General features: G+C 48.2%; 1 protein-coding gene and 1 long non-coding RNA gene across 11 annotated transcripts in view; one reads left to right on the forward strand and one right to left on the reverse strand.

The window, feature by feature from the left end:
* Positions 1 to 18,948, forward strand: part of GPN2 (GPN-loop GTPase 2) — a 26,746-nt gene continuing 7,798 nt past the window's right edge. Inside the window, exons 1-5 of one of the 10 annotated variants that reach the window (XM_077994161.1) lie at positions 1 to 587; positions 1,150 to 1,306; positions 4,131 to 4,291; positions 5,955 to 6,306; positions 10,370 to 11,440. In XM_077994161.1, the coding sequence (XP_077850287.1) occupies positions 177 to 587; positions 1,150 to 1,306; positions 4,131 to 4,291; positions 5,955 to 6,260 (1,035 nt within the window). In that variant the 5' untranslated portion in view covers positions 1 to 176 and the 3' untranslated portion in view covers positions 6,261 to 6,306; positions 10,370 to 11,440. 10 annotated transcript variants of the gene reach the window in all.
* The window catches only part of LOC144335125 (uncharacterized), a 17,428-nt gene continuing 9,812 nt past the window's right edge, over positions 11,333 to 18,948 (reverse strand). The window contains exon 3 of the long non-coding RNA XR_013405585.1: positions 11,333 to 11,417. This is a non-coding gene — a long non-coding RNA (uncharacterized LOC144335125). The remainder of the gene's footprint in view (positions 11,418 to 18,948) is intronic.

Raw genomic sequence — 18,948 nt, forward strand, 5'->3', positions numbered from 1 at the left:
AGTCTAGTTAGTACCGGCCCGTTGGCGACGCTGTCCCCGCTGTTCCGCCTGAGGCGAGTGACGCTGGCCGCCAACGAGGTATACGTCCTGGGTCCCTCGCCCTCAGTCTCGTCTCCGGCGCGGCTGCTCGCCCCGTTTTCCCTCTGAGCTGACCTGCTCCGAGCCGTGGGCCGCCCATGGCGGGGGCCGCTCCGACCACGGCCTTCGGGCAGGCGGTGATCGGCCCTCCGGGCTCAGGGAAGACCACGTACTGTCTGGGCATGAGTGAGTTCCTGCGCGCGCTGGGCCGGCGCGTGGCCGTGGTGAACCTGGACCCGGCCAACGAGGGGCTGCCGTACGAGTGTGCCGTGGACGTAGGCGAACTGGTGGGGCTGGGCGACGTGATGGACGCGCTGCGCCTGGGTCCCAACGGCGGACTGCTCTACTGCATGGAGTACCTGGAAGCCAACCTGGACTGGCTGCGTGCCAAGCTGGACCCCCTCCGCGGCCACTACTTCCTCTTCGACTGCCCGGGACAGGTGGAGCTCTGCACGCATCACGGCGCCCTGCGCAGCATCTTCTCCCAAATGGCGCAGTGGGACCTCAGGGTGAGTCTCAGGGCGGGGAGGACCATTTTGCGGATGGAGTAACTGAGAGGGAGGACAGACGCCACACCCCCATGTCACACAGGGAGGTAGGGGCTGAGTTGCTTTGGAGTAAAACAGGCATGAGTTCAAAATCTGGCTCTGCTACTGACTCGCTGTGTGGTGTTGATAAGTCAGTTCATCAGTCTGAACCTCAGTTTACTCACGTGTAAAATGGGTGTTAGTAGCCAACTTGGCGATTTCAGAAGTATGGAAGGGGTTAATGTAGAAAGTGGCATGGAGATTGTTGTAAATTGGTGGGCAAAAGTAAATGAAAGAGTGGAGTCAGATGCCATGGGATTTAAACCCCTTGCCCACTGGGAGGCTCAGTGCAAGACATCTTGTAAGGAAAAAAAAAGCCTCCTATTTCCTGGGAGAAGGAAACGAGGGTAGTTATTAGAAAGAAACAGAGGCAGAAGGAGACTAATGGGGAAAGCTTCCCCTCTGTCCTCAAGCCCTCATTATCATGAGAGAATGCTGATTCCTGTTTCTCCAGGCCACTCTGACCCTGTCTCTTCCCTCCCAGCTGACTGCCGTCCACCTGGTGGATTCTCACTACTGCACAGACCCTGCCAAGTTCATTTCAGTACTGTGTACCTCCCTGGCCACCATGCTGCACGTGGAGCTGCCCCACATCAACCTCCTTTCCAAGATGGACCTCATTGAGCATTATGGGAAGCTGGGTAAGAGCTTCTGTTCCAGGTGAAGAGCAGGGCAGTAGCTGGGCTAGAATGAAGTAGACATCTCAGCTGAAGGTAGCTGCCTCTGGTGACTTGTGTGGTCTGCTGATAGTAGCCACAGGCAGGTTCTGACTCCTGCCAGTTTATTTTGTGCCACTCTGTGCTAGATACCGTTGTGTAGATTTTGGAGACGAGAGAGCTACAGATGGTGTTAGGTATTACAAAGGAATTAAAGTGATACGACAGTGAATATTTGGGAGTGAGGTGAGTGGAGTAAAACAGGCATGAGTTTAAATTCTGGCTCTGCCACTGAATCACCGTGTGATCTGGGTAAGTCAGTTCATCTCTCTGGACCTCAGTTTCTCACTTCTGCTCTGAGGCAGTGGCATCTGAGCTGAGACGTGAATGGTGAGAAGGAGCCAGCCAAGGGAGGACTGTTCTATGCAGAGGCACCAGTAGGGATAAAGGCCTTGTCTTAGTCAGTTTGTGCTGCCATCACAAAAATACCATAGACCAGATGGCTTAGCCAATAAATATTTATTTCTCACAGTTCTGGAGGCTGGTAAGTCCAAGATCAAGATACAAGCAGATCTGGTGTGTGGTGAGAGCCTGCTTCCTGGCTCCTAGACAGCCTCCTTCTGTCCTCACAGAAGGAGGCTATATTCTCACGTGGCAGAGAGACAGAGAAGGGGTGGGAGGCCAGGGACAAAATAGGGAAGATTGAAGCGGGCTGGTATGAGGGGAGTTGGCTAGAGTCCCAGTGGCCAGTTTTTTTTTCTTGACAAATTAGTACTCTCGACCGGGCGTGGTGGCTCACGTCTGTAATCCCAGCACTTTGGGAGGCCAAGGTGGCAGATCACCAGAGGTCAGGAGTTCGAGACCAGCTTGACCAACATGGAGAAACCCCATCTCTACTAAAAATACAAAAAAGTAGCCAGGCATGGTGGCGCATGCCTGTAATCCCAGCTACTCGGGAAGCTGAGGCAGGACAATCGCTTGAACCTGGGAGGCGGAGGTTGTGGTGAGCCAAGATCACACCATTGTACTCCAGCCTGGGCAACAAGAGTGAAACTCCATCTCAAAAAAAAAAAAAAAAAGAAAGAAAAAAATTAGGCCAGGCACGGAGGTTCACACCTGTAATCCCAGCACTTTGGGAGGCTGAGGCGGGCAGATCACGAGGTCAGGAGATTGAGACCATCCTGGCTAACATGGTGAAACCCCATCTCTACTAAAAATAACAGGCCGGGCGCGGTGGCTAACGCCTGTAATCCCAGCACTTTGGGAGGCCAAGGCGGGAGGATCACGAGGTCAGGAGATCGAGACCATCCTGGCTAACACGGTGAAACCCCGTCTCTACTAAAAATACAAAAAATTAGCCGGACATGGTGGCGGGCGCCTGTAGTCCCAGCTACTCGGGAGGCTGAGATAGGAGAATGGCGTGAACCCGGGAGGCGGAGCTTGCAGTGAGCCGAGATTGCGCCACTGCACTCTAGCCTGGGCTGCAGTGCGAGACTCTGTCTCAAAAAAAAAAAAAAAAAAATTAGCTAGACGTGGTGGCAGGCGCCTGTAGTCCCAGCTACTCAGGAGGCTGAGGCAGGAGAATGGTGTGAACCCAGGAGGCGGAGCTTGCAGTGAGCTGAGATCGTGCCACTGCACTCCAGCCTGGGCGACAGAGCGAGACTCCGTCTCAAAAAAAAAAAAAAAAAAAAAATTAGCACTCTCCTGAACTGGGGACATTGTTCCCTAAATAGCATCTCTAGCCACAAAGGAACCTAGAGAAGACAGATAAAATGACCAGCACATAAGCAGTAGGGAGGAAAGGGAGGTGTCAGGACCTTGTCCAGGGAGCCAGCTAGCTTCTAGTCTGGACATAGAGTGATGTAGAGTCCTCAGCTCACTTTAGGATAGATCTGCCAAGGAGCCCAGATACTTAAGTTTTCTGGGCAGAAACAGGCCACTAGGGGGAGGTGCAACTTACTTCTTTTAGTGGGAAATGATTTATAAAACCGAATCAGGGACCTCAGCATCATCTAGTCCTTATTTTACATTAAGAAATAACTGGCTCAGAAAAGGAAAGTGATATACCCAGGAGGCTACCCTGCTAGAATGTAGCATTTATTCAGTTTAACCATTTACAGAGTCTTTGCAGTGTACATGCCAGGTCCTGAGGGTATGACCTGACTGTGAGCTCTGTGAGGTGAGGACAGCCATACACAGTTCTTGGTCCATGTTTGATATCATTATTTGCAACTTTATTTATTTATTTATTTTTGAGACAGTTTCGCTCCTGTTGCCCAGGCTGGAGTGCAATGGTGCAATCTCGGCTCACTGCATCCTCTGCCTCCCAGATTCAAGTGATTCTCCTGTATCACCCTCCCGAGTAGCTGGGATTACAGGCATGTGCCACCAGGTCCGTCTAATTTTGTATTTTTAGTAGAGATGGAGTTTCACCATATTGGCTGGTCTTGAACTCCTGACCTCAGGTGATCACCCACCTCGGCCTCCCAAAGTGCTGGGATTACAGGCGTGAGCCATTGACCCCAGCCTGTTTGCAGTTGTTGATCAAGCACTTCTCTGTACCAGACACTGGGGTTTATAGCATTTAATCTTCACAACAGTGCTATGAAATAGGTACCTGCCTATATAGCTAGTAAATAGCACAGCCAGCAGGGTAAAACCAAAAGCTTTTTTTCTTAGTAACTTCATTTTACTGTGTCAAGTAATACTTGAGTGCATAAATACACAAAGGAAAAAAAGAAAAATGAACCTCGTCCTCAGGTCTTTAGCCTGATACTGGTTGTTCCTGAACACAGTTTTCTCTCTTTAGCCTTCAACCTGGACTACTACACAGAGGTTCTGGACCTCTCCTACCTGCTTGACCACCTGGCTTCTGACCCTTTCTTCCGCCACTACCGCCAGCTCAATGAGAAGCTAGTGCAACTCATCGAAGACTATAGCCTGGTGTCCTTTATCCCTCTGAACATCCAGGTACTGGGGGCTAAGACAGGACTCTGACAGTGCCTGGGATTCACCAAGCCAAAAGCACAGGATGCTTTGAGGGCTTAAACAATGGTCTTTGCCCTGGGTTGACTATCACTGAGTAATCTTAGTTTCAGGACCAGGGGCTGCTGTAGGGGCAGAATTCCAGTAAAGAGAGTGGACCAAACTTTTGCCTGTCTATTCTATTTTGCTGGATCCTCTCTTCACATGTTCCCTCCTCAGTGTGAAAATGGGTGAGTTCAGAAAGTCATCAGCAAGAAACTTGACCAGGACCAGGGACAAGTCTCTTAAGCCCATTCAACTGGGCAACTGTCTGTTGACTTTGCAAAGTGGTACCCAACCCCTGTGCCTCTCACCTTTACCCTGCAGAGATAACCTGGGAGACGCAGGTACATGTTAGATTCCTTTCTGCAGTGGGTGAACTTGAGCTAACTTGTCTCCTCACTTCTAATGCCACGCTTATATGAGGAGATGAACTCTATAATATCAATCATAATAGTTACCTCTTATTTATGGCTTTCTGTGCTGGGCACTTTGCTAAGGACTAGACATATGTAATTTTGGTTTGTCCTTCCCACCATGTGATATATAGACTGTTTTTATTACTGTATATGGATGAGGAAACAGTTATAGTTTTTTTTGTGTGTGTGACAGAAATCTCACTCTGTCGCCCAGGATGGAGTGCAGTGGTGTGATCTTAGCTCACTGCAACCTCCGCCTCCTGGGTTCAACCGATTCTCCTGCCTCACCCTCACAAGTAACTGGGATTACAGGCATCTGTCATCATGCCCAGCTAATTTTTGTATTTTTAGTAGAGACAGGGTTTCACCATGTTGGCCAGGCTGGTCTCAAACTCCTGACCTCAAGTGATCCACCTGCCTCAGCCTCCCAAAGTGCTGGGCTTTACAGGCGTGAACCACTGCGCCTGGCCCAGTTATAGATTTAAAACATGCATATGGCCGGGCGCGGTGGCTCAAGCCTGTAATCCCAGCACTTTGGGAGGCCGAGACGGGCGGATCACGAGGTCAGGAGATCGAGACCATCCTGGCTAACACGGTGAAACCCCGTCTCTACTAAAAAATACAAAAAAAAAAAACTAGCCGGGCAAGGTGGCGGGCGCCTGTAGTCCCAGCTACTCGGGAGGCTGAGGCAGGAGAATGGCGTAAACCCAGGAGGCGGAGCTTGCAGTGAGCTGAGATCCGGCCACTGCACTCCAGCCTGGGCGACAGAGCGAGACTCCGTCTCAAAAAAAAAAAAAAAAACAAAAAAAAAACCATGCATATTTATTGGATATCTGCTTAAGAGAAGTACTGTGCCAGGCACTGGGAATACTGCGACAGATGATCTGGCCCTAAGAGGTGCTTAGTTTAGTAGGGGAGGCAGGTGAGTTAATAGGCATTTATTACATGTACAATAGATGTAAACCCAGGGGACTATGGATGTGCATAGGGGACCTTATCTGTTCTAATCTGAGTGAGTTGGTGGTCAGAAAACATGGGATTTATCCAGCCTTTGGGGACATGTAGAACTACTCCAGGCCAAGAAAGCTACACATACAGAGGCAAGATGGAGGAAGGTGTATTTAGAGATTGCAAGCAGTTTTACACACTTCTGTTTCACTCACAAAACTGTTTCTCTCCTCCCTGCTCAGGACAAGGAGAGCATCCAGCGAGTCCTGCAGGCTGTAGATAAAGCCAATGGATACTGTTTCGGAGCCCAAGAGCAGCGAAGCCTAGAGGCCATGATGTCTGCCGCAATGGGAGCCGACTTCCATTTCTCTTCGTATCCTTGCCAGCTTCCTGGCCATAGCGGAGAGGGTGAGACATGGGGCTCAGGAATGGCCACAGGAGGTACAGTCATCATCCTTCTGGGTGACCTTTTTTTTTTTTTTGAGAGGGAGTTTCCCTCTTGTTGCCCACGCTGGATTGCACAGTGTCGCAGTCTTGGCTCACTGTAACCTCTGCCTCCCAGGTTCAAGTGATTCTTCTGCCTCAGCTTCCCGAGTAGCTGGGATTACAGGCATGTGCCACTGTGCCCAGCTAATTTTTGTATTTTTAGTAGAGACGGGGTTTCACCATGTTGGCCAGGCTGATCTGGAACTCCTGACCTCAGGTGATCCACCCGCCTCAGCTTCCCAAAGTGCTGGGATTACAGACGTGAGCCACTGCACCCACCTGTGGATGACTGATTCATATTGATCAGTTGGGCTTCCTGATGACTGTCTCTCATGTGCAAAGGTGGTCCCTTGGCTTCAGAGTTGGTTGTACTGAGGACAAGGGACGATATTGAGCAGTAGGAGCAACAAATACAGAGGTCCAGAAATGAGAGGGCATTGGTCATTTGGGAGAGATGCAGGAGGTCCAGTTGCCTGGTGTGTTGCATGTGAAGAGGAAAGGACTTTGCAGGGGTGCAGGCAGGGCTGCCGAGGGAGGGGCCTGAGTGCCCTACTAAGGAATGTGGACTTCAGTTCATGAGTGGGCAGTGGGAGCCACTATTCAAGCAGTACTGTTGAACAGGGTATGACACGATCACATGTACATTTCAGGAAAGCCCCTGCAATTGTGGAAAATGCATTTAAGGGATGTGATTGGGGGCAGAAGAGTTTTACAGTCTTGTTAGTTGAGAAGGGATGAAAAATTTGTAGTGAGAATAGAAAGGTGTGGAATGGAAAAATACTAAGGAGATAGACTATAAGAGTCAGTGACTGAATGGGTAGATGGAGCTGGAGCAGAATTTAGCTTCCCACATCTCTGGCTTAGACAGTGCATGGGTGGTTTTACTAATCACTGAGGCAGGAAAAGGAGGAGGGGGCAGGTTTTTCACACGGATAAAAGGGACAAGAGCTGGCAGATGTGCTGTGTTCAGGGGTCCATGGGACATCCAGAGCTATCCAAGAGGTAGCCAGACTTTGGAGCTTGGTTAGTGACTAGTGAGGCTGGAGCCAAGAGGTGTCCATCAGGTCACAGAGGCCATGCGTGAAACAGGACAGGAAAGTCCAGGCCCTCTAGACTGATGCTGTCACAGATTCAGCATCTACGCAGCATGCTGGAGACAAGGGGGACTCAGAGTCTTAGGGTACAGAGGAAAAGAATTCCAGCCAACACTTACTGATCTGTGTCAAGCCATATGTGGGAAACAAAGCTCATGGGGCAGGGGTTGGATGAATGACTTACAAATAATGGTAGTAGAGTGTGCAGTCTCTGGTGAAGGTACTAAGGAGCTGTGTCACACCTGCAGTTAATGTAGGCCAATTGGACTGCATGTGCTCAGCAAGGGAGGGGAGGAGCAATTTTTTGTTTTTTAAATTTAAGATGGACTTTTGGCCGAGCGCGGTGGCTCACGCCTGTAATCCGAGCACTTTGGGAGGCTGAGGCGGGCGGATCACAAGGTCAGGAGATCAAGACCATCCTGGCTAACAAGGTGAAACCCGTCTCTACTAAAAATACAAAAAATTAGCTGGGTGTGGCAGCATGCACCTGTAGTCCCAGCTGCTGGGGAGGCCGAGACAGGAGAATGGTGTGAACCCAGGAGATGAAACTTGCAGTGAGCCGAGATCATGCCACTGCACTCCAGCCTGGGCGACAGAGCGAGACTCTGTCTCTTTGAGACGCCTCAGCCTCGGCCTCCCAAAGTGCTGGGTGAGCCACAGGTGTGAGCCAGCACACCTCGCCTTTTTTTTTTTTTTTTTTTTTTCAGTAGAGATGGGGTTTCACCATGCAGCCTAGGCTGGGAGGAGCAATTTAAATAGTGTTGTAATATTTTGTACACCGTGCACATGGTTCCCAACCTAAGATGGTTCAACTTTACAATGGCGTGAAAGCTGTATGCATTCAGTAGAAATTGTACTTTGGGTACCTATCAATCATTCTTTCACTTTCAGTACAGTATTCAGTAAATTACATGAGATATTTTTATTATAAAACAGGCTTTGTGTTAGATAATTTTGCCCAAATGCAGGCTAACGTAAGTGTTCTAAGAATATTGAAGGTAGGTGAGACTAAACTGATGTGTGGTAGGTTATGTGTATTAAATGCATTTTCTTTTTCTTTTTTTTTTTTTTTTTTTTTGAGACGGAGTCTTGCTCTGTCACCCAGGCTGGAGTGCAGTGGCCGGATCTCAGCTCACTGCAAGCTCCTCCTCTCGGGTTCATGCCATTCTCCTGCCTCAGCCTCCCGAGTAGCTGGGACTACAGGCACCCGCCACTTCGCCCGGCTAGTTTTTTGTATTTTTTAGTAGAGACGGGGTTTCACCGTATTAGCCAGGATGGTCTCGATCTCCTGACCTCATGATCCGCCCGTCTCGGCCTCCCAAAGTGCTGAGATTACAGGCTTGAGCCACCGCGCCCGGCCTGCATTTTCGACTTAAGATATTTTTGATTTGGGATGGGTTTATCAGGATGTAACCCCATCATAAGTCATGGAGCATCTGTATGTTACTTTATGTATTCATATATATAAAGGGTTCTATTCACAAAACCATGTATGCTGCATTTAACAAATAATTTGAGGAATTTTCAAGGGTATTTTTAACCATATACATTTGTGCTGATTTTAGATTCTGCCCCAACCCTAACCCACTTAAGATTCAGCAGCTCTCAGCAGGGTGCGGTGGCTCACGCCTGTAATCCCAGCACTTTGGGAGGCCGAGGTGGGCGGATCATAAGGTCAGGAGATCGAGACCATCCTGGCTCACACGGTGAAACCCTGTCTCAACTAAAAATACAACAAATTAGCTGGGCGTGATGGCGGGTGCCTGTAGTGTCCGCTACTTGGGAAGCTGAGGCAGGAGAATGGCATGAACCCAGGAGGCGGAACTTGCAGTGAGCCGAGACTGTGCCACTGCACTCCAGTCTGGGTGACAGAGCAAGACTCCGTCTCAAAAAAAAAAAAAGATTCAGCAGCTCGCTATAAGAGAGTAGGGACTGATACAAAGAAGGGAGCGGTCAGCTCTGCTGAAGGGTAGGTGGGTAAGGAAAGCTTTATGGAGTCGTGGCACGTGAGTTGCATCATTTCAAGGTGAGGGTTAGCCAGTCTAATGAAGAAGGAAAGGGAATTCAAGTTAAAGAGAACAGTATATGCAAAGGCATAGAGGTTCAAAGTTGAGACAGGTTTTGAGGGTTGCAAATAAGATGGCATGGGCCAAGTGTAATGGCTTCATGCCTGTAATTCCAACGTGTTGGGAGTTAAAAGGTGGGAGGATTGCTCAAGGCCAGGAGTTTGAGACCAGACTGGGCAACATAGTGAGACCCCATCTCTCTTTTTTTTTTTTTTTTTTAAGTATAGAAATTTATTTTTGACAAAAAGTAGGGGCTGGGCATGGTGGCTCACGCTTGTAATCCCAGCACCTTGGGAGGCCAAGTGGGGGCAGATCACCTGAGTCCAGATCACCTGGCCAAATGGTGAAGCCATGTTTCTGTTTAAAAAATACAAAAATTAGCTGGGTGTGGTAGTGCACGCCTGTAGTTCCAGCTACTTGGGAGGCTGAGGCAGGAGAATCGCTTGAACCCAGGAGGTGGAGGTTGCAGTGAGCCAAGATGGCGCCACAGTACTTCAGCCTGGGTGACAGAGTGAGACTCCATCTCAAAAAAAAAAGTAGGATGACATGACTTGTGAGCAGGGCAAGGACTCAGAGAGGGGAGCAGCAGTGGGGCCAGACAGGTAGGCAGGTAGGAGGTGAGGCTTTGTATGCCCTACTCAGGAATGTGGGCATTAGGTCAGAGATAAGCAAGGTGGATTTCACTGATCCCCAGTGATCTTCAGGGCCAGCTTGCACAGAAATAAGGCAGTATCTGCTGTGGAAAAGTCACTGGGAAGGGGCACCAGTTGAGAGTCAATCTGACTAGGGGTGAGATGGATTTTGGTTGATGGATTCATAGAGACAGTAAAGAAAGGTCTGTAAGGGCCAGGCACGGTGGCTCACGCCTGTAATCCCAGCACTTAGGGAGGCAGAGGTGGGCAGATCACGAGGTCAGGAGATCGAGACCATCCTGGCCAACATGGTGAAACCCCATCTCTACTAAAAATACAAAAATTAGCTGGGTGTGGTGGCGGGTGCCTGTAGTCCCAGCTACTCTGGAGGCTGAAGCAGAAGAGTTGCTTGAACCAGGAGTTGGAGGTTGCAGTGAGCCGAGATCGTGCCACTGCACTCCAGCTTTGTGACAGAGCGAGACTCCATCTCAACAAAAAAAAAAAAAAGAAAAAGGTCTGTAACTTGAACATCATTTGGTGGGCTAAGTATTTTATTTGCAGGGTCATTTAATTCTCATTTCAAGCCCTTTTATAAGTGAGGCGACAGGCCTAAGGTCCCTCTCCCGGGATGTTTTGGAAGAACAGTTCAAACCTTGGTTTTGCTGGGTGTAGAATCTCAGTTTCTTCCTTTGGAGCCATTTGGTAGTAGAACCGCCGTGGTGTCCTAACATAGCCAACCTAGCCATGGCTAACCTCCATCTCCTCGTCAGACCCCAGACCCAGACATCATCAGGATTTGAACCCACTTGGTCTGGCTCCAGAGCATGTACCATAACACAACATTGGAAGGTTAGCGCTCTTCAGTCCTTTGATCCGCAGCAGTGTGTGGAAGAGGCATATAGAGGAGGAGCATTTGAGTCTGGATGTTTTTGGAGGCTTCTCATACTTGATTGGTCCCTATAATTTATGAGGAAGAGAGGGATGAACATGGTTGGAGTGTAGGCATCAGCGGAAGTCACATCCTGCCCAGACCAGCTCCCCATCCTCTGCCTATGCTATCAGCCTTGACGCACCCCTCCTCAGCACACTGGGCATCCAGGAGAAGTACCTGGCACCCTCGAACCAGTCAGTGGAGCAGGAAGCCATGCAGCTATAGCAACAAGGTGGATCCTGGAGAGCAGGATGCATAACCCAGCACTGGGGAAAGTGGAGGCTCCTGAAGCAGGCTGCAGACCCAAGAGCAAGTCCTCCCAGCGAGAGCTGGTGGGCTGGCAAGGGGATATTGAGCTCTGCAAAGGACTTCTGGCCAAAAAGCCAGACATGGCGCCAAGCAGAACACCTACCATACTGTCAGTGGTGTCTGTGAGCTCCGGGCCCTGCCACCAGAAAGTCGAGCACTGGTCCTACTCAGGCTGTGACGGAATGTGCTGCAATACAAGAGTTTATATTCTACTTTTTGTGACTTCCAAACTCTTCTTCAGTCTTCCGGGCCCAGGGGTTTGGGGAAGAATGAGGGAGTGTCACCTTCCCTTGGAATAATCAGTATTTCCCCAAAGCATATAATTCACATTCAGTCACATAGGATTGACATTCAGTCTCTAGTCAGGTGTTTCTATTAATCTTCAGTTTTTGGTTCTCAGGTTTGTTTGTTATTTAAAAAGATGAGGTCTCGGCTGGGCGCGGTGGCTCACGCCTGTAATCCCAGCACTTTGGGAGGCCGAGGCGGGCGGATCACGAGGTCAGGAGATCGAGACCATCCTGATTAACACGGTGAAACCCCGTCTCTACTAAAAATACAAAAAGTTAGCCAGGTGTGTGGTAGGCGCCTGTAATCCCAGCTGCTTGGGAGGCTGAGGCAGGAGAATGGCGTGAACCCGGGAGGCGGAGCTTGCAGTGAGCCGAGATCGCGCCACTGCACTCCAGCCTGGGTGACAGAGCGAGACTCTGTCTCAAAAAAAAAAAAAAAAAAAAAAAAAATGAGGTCTCACTATATGGCCCAGGCTGGACTCAAACTCCTAGGCTCAAGCAGTCCTCCCACCTGAGACGCCTGAGTAACTGGGACTACAGGTGTGAGCCACTGTGTCCCAATATTTTCAGTTTTAACAGAGCCTCAAACTCAGCTTTCACAGGCAACAATTCCTGGCTAGACCTTTATTAATGTTTTATATTCATTTTATTTGTTTTATGGCTTTATTCTATTTTTGACAAGTGTTGACTAGTTTTCTATTTACAGTAGTGGTTAAAAGTTTACTTCAAGGCCGGGCACGGTGTCTCATGCCTGTAATCCCAGCACCTTGGGAGGCCGAAGCCAGCAGATCACAAGGTCAAGAGATCAAGACCATCCTGGCCAACATGGTGAAACCCTGTCTCTACCAAAAAAATGTAAAAATTAGCTGGGCATGGTGGTGCATGCCTGTAGTTCTAGCTACTTGGGAAGCTGAGGCAGGAGAATTGTTTGAACCCAGGAGTCAGAGGTTACAGTGAACTGAGATTGTGCCACTGCACTCCAGCCTGGTGACAGAGTGAGACTTTGTCTCAAAAAAAAAGGTTTGCTTCAAAAATGAAATACAAGGCTGGGCACGTTGACTCATGCCTGTAAGCCCAGCACATTGGAAGGCTGATGTGGGCGGATCACATGAGGTCAGGAGTTCGAGACCAGCCTGGCCAACATGGTGAAACCCCTCTCTACTAAAAACACAAAAATTAGCTGGGCATGGTGTTGCATGCCTATAATCCCAGCTACTAGGGAGGCTCAGGGAGAAGAATTCTTGAACCCGGGAGGCAGAGGTTGCAGTGAGCCAAGATTGTGCCATTACATTCCAACCTGGGCGACACAGCGAGACTCCATCTAAAAAAAATATGTAAGTTGTGTAAAGAAAAATATTAATATATAATATGGCAGTTCCTATGAGAGTGTGGCAAAAATTAAGAGGGCTTGAAGTTTTTTCTTTGCTCTTCTTGCAACTGGCTGGATGCAGTTCATATATTTTTCAACCAGTAGGTGGCACCCCAGCCTTACTTTTTGCAGTTGTAACCTGGTGTTAGAAGGGGCAGGACTGATGCCCTGGGCAAGACTGTTATGCCAAGTTTTATTTGCATACATTTGGACTTTTTTTTTTTTTTTTTTTGAGATAAAGTCTCTCTCTGTTGCCCAGGCTGGAGTCCAGTGGCGCAATCTTGGCTCACTGCAACCTCTGCTTCCCAGGTTCAAGCAATTCTCTGCCTCAGCCTCCCGAGTAGCTGGGATTACAGGTGCCCGCCAACACGCCTGGCTAATTTTTGTATTTTTAGTAGTGTCGGGGTTTCACCATGTTGTTCGGGCTGGTCTTGAACTACTGACCTCGTGATCTACCCGCCTTGGCCTCCCAAAGTGCTGGGATTACAGGTGTGAGCCACCGCACCTGGCCACATTTGGACTTTTTAACACACATGAAGTGCTTGGTATTTTAGAGTGCTTCCACACATAATCCTCATTAGAGATAGACAAGATGGGGAGAATTAATAAGCCATTACCCATGTTACAGTGAAGAAGCAGAAAGATGAGAAGTTTGAACTTTGGTCAGCCTGGCTCTCTCATAAGCTGTTTTGCTGACTAAATTGTGAGTATTCCTCCTTTGGTATATTTATTGGTGAGAAGTCACAGTCCTTGTCCCACAGGTTTTGCAGCCAATCAGGAGAAAGAAATTAGGCACCTATAAAGTATTACTAAATCATAGATAGTTCACCAGTGGTTTGTGCAGTTGGCACATTCATTTAGGGACATCTGTTCTGAAACAGCATTGAAATAGGACTGACTGTGCTTTGCTTTCTGGTTGTGACAGCCAGAGCCAAAGGCAGACGAATGAGGGGATATGAGGAGGCTACTGTGACTGGAACAGTATGAAAGCAACCTCAGCTCCCACGCCTGGCTCTATAGGGGATAATAACTGGGTGCTGCTTCCCGGCCTCTTTCATCTGAGAAGTTCAAAGCACCTCACCCCTATTAACACCCCACAGAGTAGGCAGGAAGTACCAATAGAGCAAGCCAGGGAAACTGAGGCCAGGAGGCACAGCCTGGGGCTAGCTGTGAATCACCTGTGGGGCCTAGAGCCCAGGAATCCTGACGCCCAGACTACTGGACAAATCCTTTATCAGGGCGTTAGGGTGGGTGCTATGCTTTTGAAAGCAGTACCAATGGCTGTGGTCATGGGTTTTGATGCTTGCCCATCACAGAGGCCCCAGCCCTCACCAAAACAAACCAAATGGGGGCTGGAAGGCATCCTTTACAACTTTATGGCCTCATATGCAAGCACCCTCAGCATTTTCTGCAGCCATCGAGTGGGGATAGGTGGAAATAATTCAGGGCCTTTATTTTCAGGCCATGGTTTGACAGCAAGGGTATTTTCTTCCCCAGTAAATGTAGCTTCTGTCTACCTTCCACTGGCAGCAAAGTGATTTTCTGTTCTCTGCATATACTGAGGGGATCTGCACAGTGCAGAAAGGAAGATGTCAGATCCAAGTGAGGCCTGTGCAGTGTGAAATGTCTAGGGTAGAAGAAAGACCATCCTCCATTATGGCTGGCATGTGGCAGTCATCCTTAAGATTATTTTAAAATTTCCTAATACAGGAAAGTAAAAAACTTAGAAAATGAAAGAGAAGGCCAAGCATGGTGGCTCATGTCTGTAATCCCAGCACTTTGGGAGGCCAAGGCGGGCAGATCATCTGAGGTCGGGAGTGTAAGACCAGCCTGGCCAACATGGCGAAAACCTGTCTCTGCTAAAAATGCAGAAAAATTAGCAGGGCATGGTAGCATGTGCCTGTAATTCCAGCTACTTGGGAGACTGAAGCAGGAGAATTGCTTGAACCCGAGAGGCAGAGGTTTTAGTGAGCTGAGATCGCGCCATTGCACTCCAGCCTGGGTAACAAGATCAAAAGTCCATCTCAAAAAAAAAACAAACACGAAAATGAAAAGAGCAAATGAGTCACCCAGGATCCCATAACAGAAGCTTTCTGTGGGGTCATCTGTTTAAAAGAAAAATAAATTCTATATTCAAATCTATATTTTGTGTATTCTCTTTTTTTCTCATCTCTGTAAACATCTGGAGGTATTTTGTATATTCTTTCAGTCTTATTTTTGTATACTAGGGATGGATATTGCATTTATATAAGTGCGATATTTTATGATTGTGTTATATCCTGCCTTTTTCAGTTAACACCATTCCATGTAATAAAAAACAGATACAATTCCTATAATTCCAGCACTCTGGGAGGCTGATGTGGGGGGATCACTCAAGCCAGGACATGGAGGCTGCAGTGAGCTATGATCGTGCCACTGCACTCTAGCCTGGGCAATAGAGTGAGACCCTGTCTGAAACAATCAAGTAAATAACCTTTGTAATGTCACCATGGTAATAGTCTATGGTTTGGCTATAACATTGTTTACCTATCCATACTCCCGTGGTTAGCCTACTACTAGCCTACAAGTCATCATCAATTTTTACTTTTGTAAATAGTGTGATAATTAACATCTTTGTACTAAAATCATTGTCTGAATCTCTGATTTTTAACTTGTGAGGTAGTCCTGGAAATGAAATAATTGACATATTCCAGGTTCGGGATTCATGTTGCCAAAATGCTTTCCAAAAAAGATACCACTTTACATCTCACTGATAGTGTCTGAAATTGCTCTTCTCATCTCCAGACTTCACTTGACAATTCTCTACAACTTCGGGAGGGAGGAAGACCTCTCTGAGTGCCTTAGAAGGGACCTTCCTGGTCATCCCTACTAACCAATGACATTAGGTTATATGCATTTCTTGGCTCTGAATTGGGGACCTCAACAATTGGAAGACAGTATAGAATTGGAAGAACTTAGCAGGGACCATAGGTAATTGGAAAGGTTTCCAGCCTGACTAAGAGGCTTATGCGTGAGGATGAGGCCCTAAAGCCCACAGAGCTGAAGCACATCCTTTCTGCCTGGATTAGCAAAATGCCCACCCGCTGGTGGCTGAGAATATAGGAAGTATGGTCCCATTAGGATCTGTGGGAAAGAGAAAGGGGAGGTCGATTTGAGGAATTCTCTGTCCCTTTCTCAAGAATCCTAAGTGGGGAGAGGAGTGGCTTCAGACCCACTGAAGCACTTTTAAGGATCACACCAATTTTGAAAGCAGTGAAGTGGCCCAATTATCCTGGAATCCTGGAGGGAAATTCTCTAGCAAAACACTAGTCCCCTCCTCTCTCTTTTCTTGTCTCTGGCTTTTGAGCCTTTACTTACCCAGCCTGATCTGGGCCGTTCACTGTCTTTTCTTGTCCCATTTAGGAGTTGCAGCACATACCTTCATGGCATCAGGCCTGCTAAAGATGGGGAAACCCATGTGCCTCATTTCGAGCCCAGTGTGACCTTTTCCAGCCAGGGAGCTAACTCAGCCCAGGTGTCGAGGTGGGCCAAGACAGGCTGTGACGGAATGGGGTGGGGATTTAGGGGCCAACTGAGGTGGAAAAAAGACAGTAAAAAAAGACAGTATTGGTAAATTACTCTGGATGAGAATACACGGCAAGGGCTTTTTTTTCCTCCTCATTCTAAAACTCTGAAGCAGTTGTGGAGAAGGGACATGAGAGGCCCCTTCGTAGCCATGCCAAATAAACTTGAATTTTTTTTTTTTTTGAAGACAGGATCTTGCACTGTCGCCCAGGCTCACTGCAACTTCCACCTACCGGGCTCAAGCCATCTTCCACCTCAGCCTACTGAGTAGCTGGGACTATAGGCCCATACCCCCATGCCTGATTAATTTTTGTATTTTTTGTAGAGATGGGGTTTCGCTATCTTGCCCGGGCTGGTCTGGAACTCCTGAGCTCAGGCTATCCTCCTGCCTCAGCCTCCCAGAGTGCTGGGATTATAGGCATGAGCACCCGGCCAAATGTGAAGTCTAATGCAGTGTGCTTGCTATGTCAGTTTAGCTTCCAGGAACGTCCCCAGTGCCTCCCTTTGCACTGAATTATCACCTCCAAGTTCTTCCTATATATTAATCCTGGAGCCTGCACGTTGCTTTGTGGAGTCACAGAAACAGCAGAGAAGGGAGACTGGGACATGGGTTAAGATTTCCTTCAACTATGGCTGGGCGTGGTAGCTCACGCCTATAATCCCAGCACTTCGGGAGGCCGAGGTTGGGCGGATCACGAGGTCAGGAGATCAAGACTCCTGGCTAACACAGTGAAACCCTGTCTCTACTAAAAATACAAAAAATTAGCCGGGCGTGGTGGTAGGCACCTGTAGTCCCAGCTACTAGGGAGGCTGAGGCAGGAGAATGGCATGAACCTGGGAGGCGGAGCTTGCAGTGAGCCGAGATTGCGCCACTGCACTCCAGCCTGGGCAACAGAGCGAGACTCCATCTCAAAAAAAAAAAAAAATTTCCCTCAACTCATAAATCATAATATCAGTAATCTCAAAGGTCACATAATTTATTCTTTTTGATAGAGATGGGGTCTCGCTATGTTGCCCAGGCTGGTCTTGAATTCCTGGGCTCCAGCAATCTGCCTGCCTTGGCCTCCCAAAGTGCTAGGATTACAGGTGTGAGCCACCTCACCTAGTCACATAATCTTTTCTGAGATAAAAGTTTCACATAATCTTTTTTGAGCTAAAAGTCACTCCTCTGTACAGACAAGAAAATCTCAGATTAGGTTTACTCTAGAGGAGAAAAGGGAGAGAATGTCTCCCTGCCTTCTTTCTTTCAACAAATATTTCTTTAATACCATAATATATATTCAATCCTGTACCTAGCCCACCACCGATTTGAAGACTTGATGCTTTTCAGAGTCCCAGAATTTTTTTTTTTTTTTTCAGTCCTAGTCTTGCTGTGTCGCCCAGGCTGGAGTGCTGTGACACTATCTTGGCTCACTGCAACATCTGCCTCCTGGGTTCAAGCAATTCTCTGCCTCAGCCTCCCTAGTAGCTAGGATTACAGGCACCTGCCACCACGCCCGGCTAATTTTTGTATTTTTAGTAGAGACCAGGTTTCACCATCTTGGCCAGGTTGGTCTTGAACTCCTGACCTTGTGATCCACCCACCTCGGCCTCCCAAAGTGCTGGATTTACAGGTGTGAGCCACCGTGCCCAGCCCAGAGTCCTGGATTTTACTCTTTTATTTCTAGACAAAGGGTTATAGTTCCCAGAGAGCTGTAAGGAGAAGATTGGGTGGAGATGAGAGATGAATCAGCCTCTGACACCCCCAGGGTGACATACCTGTCTGCTGCCCCCACAGACATTCCTGGCTCCTGACTCAGTGGGTAGGTGGGACTAGGGGGATTCTGAGAGGAGGGGGACCTTCTTTGCAGAAACCTGCCTTTTCCACTCCCCACACAGCAGGGATGAGGTGGACCCTGTGAACAGGGTGAAGAATTTCAAGGAACTAAGAGTGGAATCAGGTTAAGAAAACCTAAACTTGGTCAATGAGCCTGGAAATTGGTCCAGTTCACAGTCTTTTCTCATTTAAGACAATTCTTTTCTGCCAGAGACTAGGGTGGAATTAGATTGAGAGGAGAGTAAGAAGGCTTTCTTTTCATTTTAATTTTACTTATTTTTTGGAGACAGTCTTGTTCTGTTGCCCAGGCTGAAGTGCAGTGGTGCAATCTCAGCTCACTGCAACCTTTGCCTTCTAGTTCAAGATATTCTCCTGCCTCAGCTTCCCAAGTAGCTGGCACGGCAGATGCGTGCTACCATGCCTGGCTAATTTTTATATTTTTAGTAGAGATGGGATTTCACCATGTTGGCCGGGTTGGTCTTGAACTCCTGACCTCAAGTGATCTGCCCACCTCGGCCTCCCAAAGTGCTGGGATTACAGGCGTGAGCCACCACATCCGGCCAGAAGAAGGCTTTCTTGATTCTTAGAAAGTCTAAGATAGGAGCAGGGCACCATAACATAATGTAGTTAGTTTGGGTTTTTTTGTTTGCTTTGTTTTGTTTTGTTTTTTTGAGACAGATTC

Source organism: Macaca mulatta, chromosome 1, assembly GCF_049350105.2.
Source record: "Macaca mulatta isolate MMU2019108-1 chromosome 1, T2T-MMU8v2.0, whole genome shotgun sequence".
Classification (NCBI taxonomy): domain Eukaryota; kingdom Metazoa; phylum Chordata; class Mammalia; order Primates; family Cercopithecidae; genus Macaca; species Macaca mulatta.